At 52.9% G+C, this 18,284-nt stretch overlaps 6 protein-coding genes and 2 non-coding genes across 8 annotated transcripts; 4 read left to right on the top strand and 4 right to left on the bottom strand.

Moving 5' to 3' along the window:
- Positions 1-44: 44 nt before the first annotated feature.
- Positions 45-2,559, top strand: CLUP02_13327 (uncharacterized protein; the record flags this gene model as incomplete). The annotated part of the gene is made up of 7 exons (XM_049292267.1): positions 45-123; positions 177-195; positions 305-320; positions 423-632; positions 739-1,071; positions 1,125-1,665; positions 1,721-2,559. 7 exons carry the CDS (start codon positions 45-47, stop codon positions 2,557-2,559), a joined length of 2,037 nt encoding a protein of 678 aa, XP_049149413.1.
- An 825-nt stretch (positions 2,560-3,384) lies between these two features.
- On the bottom strand, positions 3,385-4,365 carry CLUP02_13326 (uncharacterized protein; the record flags this gene model as incomplete). The annotated part of the gene is made up of 3 exons (XM_049292266.1): positions 3,385-3,500; positions 3,574-3,890; positions 3,956-4,365. 3 exons carry the CDS (start codon positions 4,363-4,365, stop codon positions 3,385-3,387), a joined length of 843 nt encoding a protein of 280 aa, XP_049149412.1.
- Positions 4,366-5,457: 1,092 nt separating this feature from the next.
- On the bottom strand, positions 5,458-8,092 carry CLUP02_13325 (uncharacterized protein; the record flags this gene model as incomplete). Its single annotated transcript, XM_049292265.1, has 7 exons — positions 5,458-6,476; positions 6,569-6,782; positions 6,862-6,944; positions 7,021-7,105; positions 7,159-7,707; positions 7,757-7,922; positions 7,986-8,092. 7 exons carry the CDS (start codon positions 8,090-8,092, stop codon positions 5,458-5,460), a joined length of 2,223 nt encoding a protein of 740 aa, XP_049149411.1.
- Positions 8,093-9,446: 1,354 nt separating this feature from the next.
- Positions 9,447-11,059, top strand: CLUP02_13324 (major facilitator superfamily transporter; the record flags this gene model as incomplete). Its single annotated transcript, XM_049292264.1, has 3 exons — positions 9,447-9,521; positions 9,582-10,506; positions 10,587-11,059. 3 exons carry the CDS (start codon positions 9,447-9,449, stop codon positions 11,057-11,059), a joined length of 1,473 nt encoding a protein of 490 aa, XP_049149410.1.
- Positions 11,060-11,393: 334 nt separating this feature from the next.
- CLUP02_tRNA263 lies at positions 11,394-11,475 on the top strand. The gene has a single exon. It is a non-coding gene; the product is annotated as a tRNA-Ser (tRNA).
- A 917-nt stretch (positions 11,476-12,392) lies between these two features.
- On the top strand, positions 12,393-14,453 carry CLUP02_13323 (uncharacterized protein; the record flags this gene model as incomplete). The annotated part of the gene is made up of 1 exon (XM_049292263.1): positions 12,393-14,453. One exon carries the CDS (start codon positions 12,393-12,395, stop codon positions 14,451-14,453), a length of 2,061 nt encoding a protein of 686 aa, XP_049149409.1.
- A 524-nt stretch (positions 14,454-14,977) lies between these two features.
- CLUP02_tRNA246 lies at positions 14,978-15,059 on the bottom strand. The gene has a single exon. It is a non-coding gene; the product is annotated as a tRNA-Ser (tRNA).
- Positions 15,060-15,253: 194 nt separating this feature from the next.
- Positions 15,254-18,085, bottom strand: CLUP02_13322 (uncharacterized protein; the record flags this gene model as incomplete). The annotated part of the gene is made up of 5 exons (XM_049292262.1): positions 15,254-16,191; positions 16,259-16,545; positions 16,605-17,392; positions 17,571-17,608; positions 17,851-18,085. The coding sequence occupies 5 exons, from the start codon at positions 18,083-18,085 to the stop codon at positions 15,254-15,256; spliced, it is 2,286 nt and encodes a 761-aa protein (XP_049149408.1).
- Between the last annotated feature and the right edge of the window lie 199 nt (positions 18,086-18,284).

Genomic DNA, 18,284 nt, shown 5'->3' with positions numbered 1-18,284 from the left:
AGTCAAGGGCGAGTAGTTGGACCTGCTTCGAACGACGCCGCTTCATGCTAGTCAATAACACTCTGAAGTGCTATGTTTGTGCGTTGAACTGGGTCGAGATGGTGGCAGAGCACCCGAGGCACCGTACAATGTGATGCGTGATGGATGTGCGCGGTTCTTGATGCTGACCGTAAAAGGCGTTGCTAGCCTCCTTGGGTAGGCACTACGAAGCGGAAAGATGAGGGGAAATTTAGGAAAGAATCTGAAATGGCAGGAAAGAGGGATTGGTTTTGCCGAGGTGCAGTCAGCGTCACACAGCATGCAGCTCGCCAGGAATGGCTGTGATTAACTGGAGCCTGATACCATGATAGGCCGATGTGATGATTTAAGCATCATCATCTAATTGGCCATGTTCGTAATTTCTACCTGAAACAAAAGCCCAGCCTGATCTGATCAGGCTTCAAACTCGGCCGCAAGCACCAACCAAACGCCAAATAACAGGTCGAGTAGACCTCCACGCGACAACGCCATCCCGCAAAGAGCTGAAAGTCTGCGTAATCGACTGTAGTCGAAGACCGTGCGTAATCGCAACGTCGCGCGTCATCCCTTTTCTCACAAAGGCCGAACCTGATGCGTACGAAAAGCTAAACAGTGTGAGTTCATAATACAAAGGCTGTGTGGCGCAGATGGACACGAATATAGCTATATCATCATGGTACAAGGGCGGGAAGCAAGGTAAGTTTGCAACGGCCTGCGAAGACTTTGAGGTTTCTTAACACTACCGAGACAGATGACGGATGTATTGCGGAAGAAGCTTTTAGGGCTGTCCAGAAATACTTCCAGCAGAGTGGTATCTTGACACTTGAGAAGAAACCTTTAGTTACTGGGAGTCATTCCATGGAAGATCTTCAAGGCTTGGTGACCGCAACACTCGAAAAGTATGAAGCAATGAAGGCATCGAGCACAATGAGGGGGTGGCTTGAAAGAACATCCGAGATCATCTGTCATTACGGAACCATCTTCGACGTCTTTATTCAACATCATCCAGAGTATGTGTCTCTGGCATGGGGCGCTATGAAACTGATATTTGGTGTGAGTCATCCAATTGTAAAGGGAAGCACACAAGAAAAGAGCTAATGCGGCAGAGGAAGAGCGTGGTAAATCATGCGGAGACCCTGAAAATCGTGGCCAAATCCACCTGGGAGGTTGGCGTGCGACTTTCGCGAGTCAAAATTATTTCCACAATATACCCAACTGCCAATATGCGAGTCGCTGTTGAGAATCTGTATTCTTGCATCTTGGAGTTTTTGCTGATTGCCCACTCATGGTGTAAAGAGTCTAAGCTCCGCCATTTGATCCACAGTTTTACGCGGCCGCACAAACTTCAGTACGATGATTTGCTACAGAGAATCAGTGTTGCTTCTGACAACATTACTGAACTGGCGACAGTAGGCTCGCACGCCGAGCTTCGTGTTATGCACACAGCTCATTCTGGAAAGCTGAAAAGCATTCTATCCGCCCTGGAGGATGCTGAAAAGTCCCATCAACAACAACTTGACGGTCTTACACAACTTGTTTCTGGATTAAGAGTCTCAAATGAGAGGCATGAAAAGAGACTTGACCTTATAGTGTCTCTCTTGGAAGCCTCGGGTCTGACACTAAATGACCTCATCACCAAGGTAGAAAGTAGGCGGTCCTTAGCTTCTCAAAGTGATTTTAGGTGCTTACAACCAGTGCGCAGCCTTTCAGTCTATCCAAACAAGCGCCCAACTAGACACAAATCAACGACTTTCAGATCTCCATCTATCACACGTCTTGACCACTCTTTCGCCGACCTTCGGGGATCCGGAAAAGTGTTACAAGTATCACCTCATGTGCCGAAACCGCAGAGTCTCCGGCCGAGGCGCAAACACCTCAACGAATCAGTTTTGGTTATCCCCAAGACTCACAAAATGGTCATTAAGCCATCATTCTTCCTTGGCTATCATCAAAGGCTCCTTTATCGTGCGTTCTACGATGGTAGACTTCGGGATTGACATCATCCAGACTTTGGAGTCAGCTAGGGTGCCGACTCTGTGGGCATTGCCTAGCCTAGACAAATCGAACCATGCTTCTATGTCAACGGCAGTGGACCTGATAAAGTATCTCACGTATCAGGCGTTGCGGCGGAGCGGTTCGTTAAAGACGGAAAAAGAGTTTTCGTCTCGATACTCACAATTCCATACTACGATGGAGCCAAAAGATTGGCTGAAGCTCTTGGGGCAAGCATTAAGGAGCTTGGGTACAAATACTTATATCATCGTAGACCTAGCGACGGTCTCCTCATCACTCGATCAAGCAGACGGTTTCAATTTGATCGAAGAACTGTGCATCATGCTTGATGACCCGTCTATGGAGGGTCTGAAGGTGAAGGTCGTTCTACTTCTGTACGAGGCTGAGTGGCTCAGAATGGCAGCGAAAACCGACTCTGCGGAGAATGTCTTGGTCAAATCAATGAAAGCAAAGAGGGTACAAGCAAAGGGACGAAAGCAGACCGTGGCGAAACGTCTTGTCGGTCGCTCTAAGGTCGGTATGGAATAGAATGGGAGAAGGGATCATTACGTCGATTCTCGTGAAACTGTGTCCGCTGATCGCTTGAGGAAAAATAGTTGCAGATTGTAGGGGATGGCACCGATGAACCAAGTAGAGACAGGATTCAGGAGCAGGGTAGCCGCGTTAAATATGCTAATGGTCTATCAAGAGAGAAGGCTGCGAATCTAATTAACTACTGCAGCCGGGCTACGCTCTCATATTCTCACTCCGTGAAGCGGTGTGTCCTGTCATTTTTCAACTGATGATCAACACAAGAATGTATGCAAGGTTGCTTACAGAGCCGAGACCCGGCGGTGGCTCTGGAATTCATCGTGTTGCATCGAACATGGCGATGGGATTGGAGTATTCTTGCTCAATTGTGACTTGCAGCTGAGCTTGGTCGAAGTCAAACGGGATACGGGTGGCTAGGTCTCTCATGCTCTCGTACGGGTGGTCTGGTGGCCTAGACTGAACGGCAGGTCTAAGAAGGCGGCTGAGCACGTCTCAAAAGGCTGCAGACTATTCTGCAGATAGGGATAGCGCAGAAATCACGAGGGAAACCTCGTGGCCGAAATGCTTTCCAAACACGAACTGCCTACTGCAAACGCCATGATATTGTTATATTGAGGAAGAGGACAGCTCTCTGGTCAACAGTTCTCGCATCCGAGCCTATGATTGCCTCCCATTTGCCTAGCTTGACGTATAGCCAAGTCCACAAATGGGTCCAGACTTGACCTTCTTGTAGCACGAGCTGACTTGTTCTTGATAACGTGTAGGATGAGGCTACAGCAAAATGCCAAACCCATGCTCACTCGAAAGTCTCCACCTGACAACTCACGCAGAACACAGCCCATTATGGACACTAGCCGGATGACTCGTAGCCGATCCCCAATCCATCCCAGCCATCTGCTTCCCAATCTCAGTCGAGCCGTCTGCGCGGATGTACGAGCCTGTAAAAGGTTAGTCTCTGTCATCTCGGCATGCAACAAAATCAGCCTCAGAGACTAGCAGAAAGACACGTACTGCTCACATGATAATGCCACCAATCTTGAGACCGAAATGCATTATTCGTCAATTGGGAAAGCACATCGTTCCAACCCGTGTTCCTGTCGCGGTAGATGGCATGTTTCGACCAAGCGACGTAGACTTTTGGATGGTCAAGGTTCTTTCTGCCATTGTCCCCACCGCGGGGGAGCGTTGCGTCGACGGTGCTGAAGGTGTTTTGGATGTCGCCCCAGTTCTTGCGGTCGTAACCTGAGTGTTGGGAGAGTAAGAGCTGCGACGGTTGCCAGTTGCTTGCGGAATCTTTTGTCCATACGACAATGACCCTCTCCCAGTCACTGTTGATTGAGTGATCAGCCAGTCATATCTGGTATTGAAGACAATGGGCCAGGGTGGAACGTACTATTTATGTCCAAAGACGCCAGATGGCGTGAAACCATCCTTCTCATAAAACAGATTATACGCCACCCGTACCTCGTTGTCATTACACTTGCTGTAGCTGTAATAGACTGGAAAATCAGGCGCCGGGTTCCCGATTCCGACGCCCGGTTTTCGGCAATTACAACCGGCGTCGGGCCACTCGCAAAGCTCCGCGCCGGGTGTTTGCTGTTCGTTGACGACTGCATGCGTTGGAATACAAGGTGGCCGATTCATCGCTTGTCCGAAGAACCACATTGGCTGAGCGGCCATGGCCAGTCCGACGCCGCCTTCATTTAGAAGAGTTGTCATTTGGGTGTCTGAGATGGAGGTTACAGCCATAGTTGCGCCGATCATAGCGGCGCAGAGCGCGAGTGTGCTTGTGAGGGAGAGCATCTTGGTTGTTGTTTGGGATGCTAGAATCTCTCCACGCGATGGTTTCGCAGGCTAATGGGGGTGGACAAGAACGAATTCTTATGCATAATGCAAATTACCTCCCAAGAAGACCATGTGATGAAGCTCCGGTTTTTAGAACTATGTAAGTCTTGAATTACCGGGACTTCGAGAGAGCTGTGCGTATTACGGCCCGTTCCTCCAGTCGGCATCATCTCGGGGTCCCTAAAGATCATGCTACGATCTCGACCCTTGATAGGCTAATAACTACATAACGTTCCTGCAAGGCATTCGGCATGCTACCATCAGGATGATAACGTTTGGTCAATACTCTATACGAGATGGACTAGACGTCTGCATGGGAATCCTTCGGCCGGGGACTTGGGCGGTAGACACGGTTTATTGGCCCACTTGACTGCTGCCTGCGGCTGGAATTGACACCTTCCAAACCCAGCGGACGAGGCAAGCTGCAACATGGACAGCACAGGCCGAAGGTTTATATTTCCAAGGTGGAAGTGAGTAGGCGAGTCGCCCATCTTTGCTCGAGTGTATCGACATTTGTAATTAGGGCGTGGAAATCAATAACTCCTTGAGCCGTGGGACGGTAATACAAAATACCGAGTGATCGTCTTTCTCTCGTTGAGGAACCATCACCTATCGAGTTGACTGAGATTGCCGTAGAATACCTAGAAGATCTTCCGGCTCATCCTCTCCATCGCGAAACGCAGGAATCTACCTAGATTGGGTCTTTCGTGCCGTTTGATTAACGTGGAAAAAAACATCTACTAGATTTGTGGTCCTGATCTCTGAATCACTTGTAACCCATTTTGCAAGAAGATCGATTTTCCCTCCTAGGCCATGGGGAGTTGCGACACGAAAGAGAGGATTTGTACTCGAGCTTGATGTATTAATCTAGTTGCTACTTTTTTCCGAACTCAATGAAGAGATTGTCCTTTACGTTATTATTCATTGACAATGGTGTAAAAGCTAGCCAGAACCTTTTGAATTAAAAACAACAAAGTCCCAAAAGACAAATGAAAGTATGTCGCCAAATATCCATACAAAGTATCAACTTCAAGGTCAAGTTGCGCCCTCTCATTGCGTACCATCATTCAGCCAGTGGTAATGGACATGGACATCACCATCTTTAGAAGCATGTGCATCCTTGGCCGAGTCCTTGGCTGAGGGGCCAACCTCCGAATCATCCTGCTTGAGCCCCTTTTGCCAGGACACAAAGTCGTAGTACCCATGCTTTAACGGGTACCCGAGCGGATACTGCTTGTCCGGCCGCGTAACAAATACTGCGCCAATAGTAGTCTTGACAATCCAGTCAACCATGCCCAGGGCGTGGTACACGTTGTTCGTCGCCATGTCTCTAAGGCGATCACCTTGCGTCTGTTTCTGCATCTTTTGTTCATCACTTATCTCCTTCAAGTCGACATGGTTGTCGTTGATTCTGATGAACATGCGTTCCCACATGCCAATTTGCTCTTCTTCAAGCACCTTACCCTCTGGGTGAGTCCATGTGTAAGCGTTTTCCGGATATTTCAACTGCCATAGATGGACCTCCGAGGGCTGCTCAGTATTGACGAGCTGGCCTTCCGCAGCCAGGGTCTTCGGATACTGCTGATGGATAGAGGTGACGGATCCGCCGACGGTCCTGTACTTGTCCACGATCTTCGGATCCCGGCCTGGGCGAATCTTATCTGGGCCCACGCCTCTATCAAGCTTGAGTTCCCATCCGCGTCCCGTCAGAGCATTGCAGCGCCATTCAGCCTTATCGTCAAGCCCGAGACCGTTGTACAGGTACCGAACCCTTACACAGGGATGAACGAGCTCCTCCGTGTGTGTCAGAAGCTTCTTCTGGCCGTCATCCTCATAGAAATGGGGTTTTCGCGCTGAGTTCTCTGCGTATTGACCGTGGTACGCAAAATATGGCGCTGATATCGTGTTCCAAACCCGGTCAAGACCTGTCGTGACCAAAGATGTCGGGCTGGTGATCTCACCGAGACCCCAAGGCCGAATGGTGTCTCCGTGGGAGATTGTACTGAAGATGCGCTGCATCTCGCACGTGCTGAATTCCACGCCAACGGAAGTCAGCTGATCCGCCATCCCTAGTGACAGCGAGTTAGTCTGTGTTCATCAAGTGAGGCGTAGGAGATCTTCGCCCTGGCGGAGAGCACAGCACCAGGGGTGCGTAACATACATCCAAGGGCAATCTTGGAGATTTGCTGGGAATCAGTGCCTCCGCCGACGTTGCTGTGACACCCAGGAAACCAGACCTGGCGGAGTTGAGTATTCTTGTTCGATCTCTTGCATCTCCAAAGCGTGGGAGAGAAAGGGCTTCTGAATTCGTCCAGAGCAAGGGCGTGGAACGCATGATCGATATTGGGGTGGACGTTGTAGCTGGCAAATCGGAGCTGGCAGTCAAGAGCCGTTTAGCCATTGCACATAGATGACAACCATGGTCCCGGGACCTCCTCCAAGGATGAATCTTACCTCTGCAGCACTGCGGCTGGCGCCGTGCCAATTGCACCACGGCATCTTGGGAATTCCAAGACTGCCTACTGTCTCCCAAACACCTATTCCCATGCCTGTTAGCTATCGCAGACTGCAGACTCGAGTTGAACCAATCGTCGGGAGTGGGGATGGACCGACCAACTGCCTTGATCTTCCCCTCCACAGCTTTGTGCGAGGTGACATTGCTGCCGTTGTCTTCCATACGAGTCAAACAAAGTTCGTACTGTGAAGTCAGTCATCAACTCAAGGACTTCGGACCGGTGAAGCATCACTTACATCGCTCAGCTGCTGGCGATAAGCTTCTGCCATGGAGCGAAACTTCATGCTCCCATCTGTCCGTTTGAATTGAGTCATCTTCGTGAATAACTCTTTTTTGTCCTGATACAGCTGCTTCTCTAAGGCTTCGTGACTTGTTGCCTTGTCGTAACGTTCGAGGAGTTTCACCAGATCCCTCTCCACATCCCATAACTCTTCCTCGGATAAATCTCCGACTTTGTCGGCGTCCAACTTATCTTCGAGCGGCTGAATCTCTGTCATGTACTGTTTCTCGATCTTCATCTTCAGCTGGTCATGGTTAAACCCTAGTAGATGCTTCTTCGGGTCAAAAATGCGAGGATCCGTCCAGTCGTTGAAGGCCTTGTAATCGTTGTAGATCTGGCCGAGGCTGCTGAGTCCAGAGCGGTTGAGGAACCCAAGCGTGCAGACCATGCCTGCGAGCGACCGAGCCGTGAAGGCACCTCGTGAGAAGCCGACGATTATGATCTCATCACCCGGATTGTAGTTATCGCAGATGAAGCGGTAGCAATCTACGATGTCCTGGTACCGCTTAACATTAATCATGTGTCACTGCCATCAGTCTATTTGAGTCACTTACCTGTTTGACACCCAGGCCGAACAGGCCTCCCACAAAGCTAGCCCATTTGTCTTCTTCTGTTCCGGGACCGCGGTGGTAGTAGACTACTTGAGGCATTCCGCTGCAGCACTTGTGTGCGACTGCAGATGAGAGACGGCTCACGTTGGTGGGTACGCCGCCATTATTGCTTGGAGTGGCATCTCAGTATACGCATACGTGGATGATCGAATCTCTTCATTGCCGCACTTACGAGTTGTTCCATGTGCCATCGCAGCAGATCACCAGCCTTTTCCTGTTCGCAAAGTTTCCATCCTCTGGGATGGTTCTGTGTGCACATTTGACGTATTCTGTCGACATTTTAATTAGTTTCTTGTTCTTGTAGGAGCAGACTTGATGTTGACGAAGAGCAGACGACAAGCAGGAGAAAAGAGAGGGCCACCCATCAGGCCATTATATCAATGATCAGGGTCAGCTCGCAGTTCTCTAGGGCTGAGATGGAACAGAATTTCAGTTGTCAGCATGTGAAATGGGCTCATATCTGAAGGGTCCGTTTTTACAGAAGTGTCTTTGAAGTACCGGAAACGGCATGTTGTCTTAGACCCCGCGATCCATCTTGGCTACAGCTGAAGGTACCCAGGAACGCAACACGATGAGACCGGATTCAATCAGCAACAACATAGCAGATCAGTCGTTTTGCAGCCTATCAAATCTGTCCGGGGCTTCGGGTCGGCCCAAGCCACGTGTTTACCCGTTCGCGAAGAGGCGGCTCATGAGACAGTACCAAACTAGATTCAGTTGGCGAAGGGGTTCAGCGGGTTCAAGATCACGAACGACGGCTATTCTACGCGGACGTAAGCGTGGAATGAGATATCGCAATGGTGGAAATGCCGGAGTTCTTCGGCCTTGAAAGGTCTGTGGCTGAGACCTCGAGCAATTTCGCCTGAGCATGCATCCATTGAGACCCGAATGGTATCTGGTCTTCAGCGCGCTACCCAAACAGCGGTTTATCAATTCATCGAGCTAAGAAGCAATGAATCTGCGGGAATCGGAGGATGCGCTTTTTTGTGTTCAAGTGAGAATGTCATTTTCTTCCTCTCACACTTGACGATTCCGTAGATGACTTCTCAATGAGTATCCGTAGTCATAGTAAGATTCGGTGGTTGGCTTTCCAGATCCCAATTCCACCTGACGCCAGATAAAGCGAGGGACAGGGCGCTGTCTTAGGCGAATCCTCCCAACCTCCCGTATCTCCCTGCTACTCCGGTTCTCGGTCATCGTGTGTGACTTGTTTGGCTAAACCTGCATGATTGCATCAAGCACGGCCGATCGTCGCACTCTTACAGCGAGCCGTTGATTCGCGAAAACCACCAAAACCCACTCCACCAGATAGCGACGCTGGAGCGGCACGGCGGCACATGCATGGTTTGGTGAGATTTTCGTGTTGGAGGTGAGGAGAAGCTTCCCCACGGATGCGGGGAATGGGGAAACCCACCTCGGCCGATGAGATGAAAAGGCCAACATTTCTTGCTGCGTGACGAAGGTATGAAATGGTAATTTTCTATTATACCTTGACTAAGGTTCAAGGTTGACATTTCTAGGCTGAAGACAGTGACACCTTTGTGGTCAAGAATTCTGTCTACAATCGTATTGAGCTCAAACGGTGCTTGCTACCGCGACTCTGCTCAGCAACACATCTTTCTCAGCATCGACGATGGCCTCACATCCCGAGGAAAAGGGCTCGTTCGGCCTAGGCCGAGAGGACGTCGAGTCTCCCGCCGTGAAAGAGGTAAGTGCGCCGTGGAGTAGACAATCACAAGGCACACCAATAGTAACCGCATCATCACAGGAACCCTTACCATCCTCCCCAACACCATCCGACGCGGAAGAAGAGAAAGCGCTTCTCTGGAATCAAGACAAACGCATCATCCCGCTCTCCGCGAGCATCTACTTTCTCTGCTTCCTCGACCGATCCAACATCGGCAACGCAAAGATCCTCAACTCCTCCACGGGCCACGACATGCAGACCGAGACTCACATGTCCAACCGCGACTTCACGATCGCCCTCATGATCTTCCTCATTGCCTACGCAATCTTTGAGGTGCCCTCCAACATCCTCCTCAAGAAGCTCCGGCCCTCGCGCTGGCTCGCCTTCCTCATGTTCTCCTGGGGCTCTGTCACCATTGGCCTCGGCGGCGCAAACAGCTTCGCGACGGTGACGGGCGTGCGGTTTCTCCTCGGCGTTTTTGAGGCTGGGCTATTCCCAGGATTGGTGTACTATCTCACCTTTTGGTACAAACATGACGAGAGGAGCGTGAGGGTCGCCATGATTCTCGCGAGCGCGACCTTAGCGGGTGCGTTTGGCGGTGCGATCGCGTACGGGATCGGGCATATGAACCAGGTGCACGGCATGTCGGGGTGGCGGTGGCTCTTCATCCTCGAGGGCATCCCTTCGTGTCTATCTGCCTTTTTCGTGTGGTTCTTCTTACCTGATTATCCTGAGAGCGCCAGCTGGCTTTCAGAACGCGAAAAGGATCTCGCGCTGCGGAGACTCTACCATGAGGGCAGCAAGAGCAGCCACAAGACTATGTCTTGGGAGGAAGCGAAGGCGACGCTGACGGACTGGAGGTTATATGGACACTACCTGGTGTACTTTGCCATGTCGACGCCGTTCTCATCGCTATCGCTGTTTACACCGTCCATTACCTCAGGACTCGGGTTTGTCGATCTGCAAGCCCAGCTGATGACGGTTCCCCCCTACGCTGCAGCATACGGTACGTCCAGGCCGAGAACTTACTCCCTTAATACACTTAACCGACATATACCCCCCAGAGGCTAACGCGTGAGAAACCAGTCGTCCAAATCCTCGTAGCATGGTCCGCAGACCACTTCAACGCCCGCGGCGTCCACTCCGCAGCCCTAGCCCTCATCGGCGGCGTCGCCTTCGCGGTCTCGGCCGTCCTCCCGTCCGACGCCTACAACGCGCGCTACGGCTGTCTCATCGTCGGCGCCTCGGGCGCCTTTGCGTGCATCCCGCCACTGCTGGGCTGGCTGACGTCCAACATCTTCAGCACGGCGGCGACGGGGCTCGCCATCGCGCTCAACGTCAGCATCGGCGCCGGACTCGGGCAGATCCCCGGCGTATGGGTCTACAAGGCCGAGGAGAAGGCCCGGGGGTACCCGACCGGCCACTGGGCTAACGCGGCGCTGCTTTTCGTTGTCGTGGTTGGGTGTGCGGCGCTGAGGGTGTACTACGGGGTCAAGAATCGGGGGGTTGTACGGCGGGCGGCGGAAGAGGGGACGGAGCCGAGGTTGTACAAGTTATAATGGTCTTTTGGCGAGCATTGTATCTGTTCTCTATCTTGTAGACTGCTGTCTCCTCAGTCGTGCGTATACTACGAGCAGTCCCAGTTATCAAAGTTTGCGTCAATGAGTCGCAAGGTTTCAGGATTGGGCGAACGCGTTGAGTTGGGTGGGCATGAATCCCACCGGTAACCTAAGCTGGAAATGCGCGTTTTGCCAACCCCAATTACTCTTACATGTTCGCATGGCGATCTCGCAAGAATTCGTCAAAAAAAAGTTGAGGCTGTCGTGAGAGGTCTAGTGGCACCAAAGCCCGCTCCTCAGCATCCCCGCTTCATTGCGGGTTCACGACAACTTCGGCGTTGTGGCAGAGTGGTCTAATGCGCAAGACTAGAAATCTTGATCCTTCGGGAGCGTCTGTTCGAATCAGGCCAACGTCGAGATATCGCAATAAACATTTTGCTCCTCGGCATGTTGTTGCACGTTTTTGCATGAAGCCACTGTTCGCGTGGCGGCCAGCCACACAACGCTGCAACCATTCGATAGTGCGGTGCAACCCGAGGGTCGCGTGGTTCGTTCACAATTCGGAGCCAGCTGTCCGTGATTGGATTAGTTATTTCCCCGCGTTCAGATGAAGAGATGTGGTTGCGCAAGTTGACCCGAAGATGAACTAGGTTGTAAGCAATACTCCACGGCGGCGGCTAATCCTATGAGCAGGATGAAAGCAGACGAATTATTCGTATCGTTCGTACCTGGAGGGGAAGGGGACTATTCAATAATCACTGAAAAAGCTCTTTTTCCCGTGTGGTCCCTTAATATGCCCCCTCCTCTGAGACAACCCCCCGCAAGAGGTTTGATCAGAGTTGCCCCCTCCTCTGAGACAACCCCCCGCAAGAGGTTTGATCAGAGTTGAGGACCGAACTAGTCAAGGATCATCCTGCAACACGAGCGACCCGAAATTGCTTGGAACCGACCGAGACGGCGCCCTGGAACTAAAATCCAATTATAGTGGGATGCCGAGCGAGGGTGACCCCCTTACTTTCTAAACCTGTTAGAGCGGGAATCGACACCGTCGCCTGAAGCAAGTCAACTCGTCAACTCCTCTTGAGTTCTCCGCCCTTTCAAGACACAGCACACGATGTCTAGTTGAAGTGAGGGTCCCAATATTTGCATGTTGTCATGGGCTGGATGAGCTGAGTGAACACTCAAAAACGCCACACTCTCATTATCGGCATTGGAAGGGAGAAAGATACACCATTCGGGGGACTCATCTCACAGGAACGAACACTCATTGAAGGCAATCTCACTGAAACGGACAACGCGCCCAAGGGGGTGACGCCACAGACACGACGCAGCCATGCCAGCCTTCACCGTCCTGAGCGGCGGCATACAGACACGTCGCGCGCGCGTCGTATTCATTGCCCTTCTCGTCATCATCTTTGTGCTCTTCCTCAACAACTCTGGCCTCGCAGGCGGCGGCAGCTACCTGGACTCAGCGCGATCAGCAGCAGCCGGCGTGAGCAATGGCAAAACTACCACTACCACCGGCGGTGATGCCGGCAAGCAACCCCTCGGAAACCAGGACAAGGACAAGGAACTACCGGTAGCACACGGCGAACCTGATACCGCCGCAGACAAGCTCAAGGCCGACGCCGAGGGGCAGGACTCGTATCGCAACAAGGACGAGGAGCTGGCCAAGCAGCCGCCTACGGACACCGGCCGACCCGGTGATCCGAAACCCAGCGCTCCCGCGTCGTCGCCGATGCCACCGACACCGCCGCCCGCAGCGGACTGCGAGTCTTTCGAGAACTGGATGCGCTCGAAGCCCGGCCCGTTGTCCGAGGGCAAACGCAAATTCCCGCTCAACCGGCCCCGGCCGGAATGTCGCACATTCCGCCTCCCCGCCATGGACAACCTCATCATTCGTATGAAGGGCGTCATCAAGGACCCGGACCTGTACCGCCTCTTTGAGAATGCGTATCCCATGACGCTCGACAGCATGGTGAAGTGGAGGGGGTACGCCAACGAGACGGACAAGGCCACGGGCGTGTCTAAGGCGACGGACCAGGAGCTCACCTATGTCATCACCGGCGACATTGACGCCCTCTGGCTGCGCGACTCGGCTGAGCAAATCAGCCCTTACCTGCCCCTCCTCGAGGCTTCGCGGGATCCAAACTCCCTTGCCAGCCTCTGGCGCGGCCTCATCAACGCTCACTCGCGCTACATCATCATCTCGCCGTACTGCCACAGCTTCCAGCCGCCGCCCGAGAGCGGCATCCCGCCAACGCACAACGGCGCCTACGTGCACAACCACCCCATGCCAGCGTACGACCCGGAAAAAGTATTCGATTGCAAGTGGGAACTCGACTCACTGGCGTCATTTCTGAAAATGTCCGTCTCGTACGCGGAGAAGACGGGCGACTGGCAGCATTTTAACAAGTACCACTGGATAGACGCCGTCGAGGCCGCCGTCAACGCCGCGGGCGCGATGCGGCTGGGCACCTACTCACCCGAGGGCAAAGTGGAAAAGTCGGCGTGGACGTTCACGGGGTGGACGAATCGCGGCAGCGAGACCTTGACCAACGACGGGTTGGGAAACCCGATCAAGGAAAATGGCATGATTCGCACGGCATTCCGCCCTTCGGATGACGCCTGTATCTTCCAGTTCCTGGTGCCAGCCAACATGATGTGGGCAAAGTATCTCGAGTCCGCGTCCGAGATCATGGCCAAGCTGGATGGCGAGAAGGCCAAGAACCTGACTTTGGAGATGCGCGCGCAGGCGTTTGGGATCCGGCAGGGTATCGAAAAGGATGCCGTTGTGCACCGACCCGGGTTTGGCGATATCTTTGCGTACGAGGTGGACGGTTACGGCGGCGCGAACTTGATGGACGACGCCAACGTGCCGTCTCTCCTGGCCATGCCGCTGTGGAATTTTACACACTCCAACTTCAAGTACCCCGACCCGCCCAAGGGCGAGAAGCTGCACGACTACACCGAGGTATACCGCAACACGCGCAAGTATGTCCTCAGTGATGCGAACTCGTACTACATGAAGGGTCCTGCCATCTCCGCTGTCGGCGGGCCACACGTCGGTCCAGGCAAAGCGTGGCCTATGGCGGCCGTTATTGCTGCCATTACCGCGTACGATCCCATTTCCGGCAGCAAGGACGTGGAGAAGGATGTCGAGGAGCAGTTGCGAATGGTGCTGGATTCGACGGCCGGCTCTGGCGTTTTGCACGAGAGCGTCAACAGCTGGAACGACAATGACTGGACGCGCGCGTGGTTCGGTTGGGCGAACGGATTGTTTGGGGAGTTGGTGTTAAAGATGGAAGAGGAGGAGAAGAAGAAGGGCGGCAGTGGTGGGTTATTGGGCAAGAGTTGGCAGGGTTCTTCGGGAGCTGCCCCCGCTGCGCCGTAGATATTTGACGCGTAATCAAGTAGACTAAAGAAATTGTGTTGTTTGTTCAAGAGTTGTGTTGGTTCGGCCATCGGGAACTCAGGGAGTGTGAAGCTAATAGTTGCCGTCTTATCCGCATTTGGTGAATATCTGCCCTACACTATAAATGGGATGAGAGTTATGAAAAGGCTCTCTTTAACCCGTCCTTCATCTACTCAGGCCTTCGGGAACCGGCTCGCCGCTCACAATTTGCCAATGAATATCGAATTGAGAGAATGGCTTACTCTCTAAGGTAGTCATTCACCAATAAGATACGATCGAAATGTTTGATTTGTGACAAGCTTGAAAGCAGCCACTTTTGATAGGTGACAGGGATGGTTGTGAAGCGGAAAGTTTTCGGGTAACAACCACCACCAGCCAGTGGTTAGAGTTCAGATCAATTGCTTTGCAAGACACAACAGGTGACCACGAAAACAACAAAAAAAATTTCACCACCATAGAAATACGAGAAGTCAGGACGACAGATAGTACAAAAAGCAAAAGATCGACGTTGGCCTGATTCGAACAGACGCTCCCGAAGGAACAAGATTTCTAGTCTTGCGCATTAGACCACTCTGCCACAACGCCAGATGACTTTTCTGGCCAAAAATCAGATTATGTACCTCTTCCGATCCACATCTCCTGATGGAGTCTTCTATCCACAATATTGTCTTGGGCACCTTAATTGCCTGGTTTGACACGATGCCAGATTTGATAAAATCATGAGCCTCGTTGAAATCTAGACAGCTACTCTCACATCTCTATCTTACAAGCCACACAAGTTACATATATCTCCCCTCCGGCATGTGTCCCAGCGACCCCATCGTCCCCCAGTCCTGATCCCCGGGAACAACCTCACTCCAGAGCGCCGGGTCCTGAGGCATGGGATCATAATAAGTGTGCGGATCCCAGACCATACTCGCATCCCACTCGGGCATCTGCAACGAGGCAAGGAAGTTCTCCTGCATCTCAATCTCACCAAGCCCAAGCTGCTCGCCTCCCGCGCCCTGGATCTCGAGCTCCCGCTCCTCCGCCTGCGACGCAATAACCTTGGACCACCTCTGCTGCCTCAGCATCGCAATCTTGACTTTCGTCGCGCCCAGGCTCCAGATGTTGCCGCGCCACTCACCCTCGTCGACAGACATGTCGGAGTACAATGCGTCAATAGTCTGCAGCTGAGCCACGATTCGGTTGAGGTACCCCTCCACATCAAGCATTAGGTCAGGCTGCGTAGAAAGACGCGCCTTGAGCGCAGCCAGCACCTGAGGCAGATCCTTATCGGGCAACGTCGTCTGCCACGGCGAGGAGCCCTTCGTCTCAGCCGACGGGGTTGACGTAGACGCGGGGGTATTGGGGCTGATGGCAGCTTCCATGGCCGCCAGTGCAACATTGGGGTTATCCTTTGACGGGTCCGACGGGTCTGTCTGCGGCTCGGGCGGCGTTTTGCCTCTTGTTGTAAGCCAGGACCAGCGACTCATCATCATAACGGCGTAGACCATGTGCGAGGCTATCGAGATGGGGATGCAGTAGAAGAATTCTTGAGGCACGGAGAGCCAGGTTTCGAACCAGGCTTTGAGGGCTGCGTTGGATTGGTAGAAGGCGTCGAGGGCGGATGTAGAGCCTGCGCTGATGGAGTCGAGGGATTTGGAGAGGGAGGCGAGGAGCTCGGCGTCGATTCTGGGGGGTTCGTGAATGCGAAGCCGTAGGGTGGCCATTCTTACTTGGAGGTAGGCTATAGTCTGTCAGTTTTTCGCTTCGGCTTGTGATTTGGGGGACGCCAAACTGACCGTTGTTCTTCAAGGTAGGGGGCATGCTAGTCTGGAGTTTGTTCCACTCCGCTCTGAAGCCAGACACGTAGGCTGAGAGAGGCGCCCGAGTACTCTCATCCCCTTCTTCGTCGAGATAGTTTTTCGACCTCAGGTCCGAGATCCTCTCGCAGAGTCTTTGTATCCGAACGATGTATCCGAGATGTATATCCGACTCATACTCTACATCATCTTCAAGCTCTCGCAAACACTGTTGCATGTACCCCGAATATCTCATAGAATCAATCTGGTGAATGTCCATTGAGATGCTGTGGATTAAATGTCAGTTCTACCACTCTTCTATCCTCTAAAAAGGATTGAAGCTTACCATGAGCTGAGATACCACACCGCCAATAGCAACCTCCGCTCCTCATTCGTGCGTTCCCGCAACTCCCAAGGCCGCATGACCAACAACCTCGTCCGCTCCGGCAAACAAGGGCTCCTCTTAAGCCCCAGCTCACCAACAAGACACGTAGCCAACGAGACAAGCTGATTAAGCTGAGCGTGAGCGATGCAATGCTGATGAAACCAGCCTAGCATAACCACCAATCCAAGCAGCAAATCAAACGACCTCTCGGATCGTAGAAGCAGGTGGTCAGCAACGTGATTCAAGAGACGATACATCTGCCCCCGCATCGACTTCATGCTTCGGTAAGACGAGACCATGCGTATAGCAGCCATCAGGAACGGCCTCGTCGCGCCGAGCGTAGTGGCAGAGACGTCATCCGGCACCAGCACGAAGGGGAAGCACGGCGCCAGCTTGGTGCGGTAGATCTTGAGGAGGTTCTCGTCCGTGTCGGGAGGCGGCGGGGCTTCCCCCGGCTCGGGCTTGCATATGCATGTCGGGGGCACGAAGGAGTTGTAGGTCTCGGGGATGTTGATAGGCCTGACGTCGGAGAGGTCTTCGACGTCCCAAGGTGAGACGCGGCTTTGGGAGTAGAAGTCCGCCGGTATTGGTTGTCCTGAGAGTAGGGAGACTGGCGGATTGCAGATTGGGTATGAGTGTCTTGATGGGCCAGGCAACACTGGCTGGCCGGTGGATGGGCCACTCGGGAGGGTGGACACGTTTCCTGATACTCGTAGGGTGTTGACCAGGCGGTTGAGACGCTCTTCAAGCTGTGTTGTTTTCCTGCGATATCTTGTCTCAGTGATTCGTCCGAATGAGTGATACAGAGAATCTTCGGTATCCCACAACCCCCATTTGTATAGGGCTTAGCGTTGCTTGCCATACTGGACAGCAACCATCCAGCATCCTTGACTGAACGCGGGTCCGAGATTGAGAAGTGTGACTTACGACGGCCTGCTTTGCCTCTTCTTCCTTGGCCTGTGTATCTGAACCGAACAATGCTTGAAGAGCCGCTCACATCTATCACGCAACAACAACACAACCGTTAGTCAAAAATGACAACAAGCGCCGCCTAGGGTCCTTCTCCCACTCCCGCCATTGGGCCATCAAAGACATGGCGGGTTGCAATGGAGTCACGGTAGCCACCACACCACACGCCATTCCCGTGGAACAAACAACGTCTAGATCCGCCCCCGGGCCCGGAGATCTTAAGGAATCCCCGGCTCACCTATGCAGGCGTAATGACCCGGGAGATCATGGACGGGATGGCTGCATAAAGAACGCTGTGCCTCGCAAACGTACCTATCACACTTTGACCCGGGCGTCGTATTGGATCGAAGACACTTTGCTTTTGCCGTCGCACACGGCGCGCAGGCGGCGCCCCATTTGGCTACAGAAGGGACGCGGGTGGTCTCCGGCGAAGGACTTTTCGTCGATCGAGTGGGAGACGAAGCGGCAGACATGGTTACGGGTAGACTGTGACCGGACCCGGGGCTGTCAAAGGCCTTTGTGAATGCTCCTAATGAGAAGAGCGGATATTGGAAATTCTCTGACTTCTCCGCCGGAACGACGCTGTTCTTCCCGATTAAAGACTCTGTCTTGGTCGTAAGTGGTACGGCTGTGGGATGGAGGGGAAACGATGGAGACCAATTCTCGGAGGTT

The sequence above is a fragment of the Colletotrichum lupini genome, chromosome 7 (assembly GCF_023278565.1).
Source record: "Colletotrichum lupini chromosome 7, complete sequence".
NCBI classification, from domain to species: domain Eukaryota; kingdom Fungi; phylum Ascomycota; class Sordariomycetes; order Glomerellales; family Glomerellaceae; genus Colletotrichum; species Colletotrichum lupini.
This window is presented reverse-complemented; position numbering and strand designations above follow the sequence as displayed.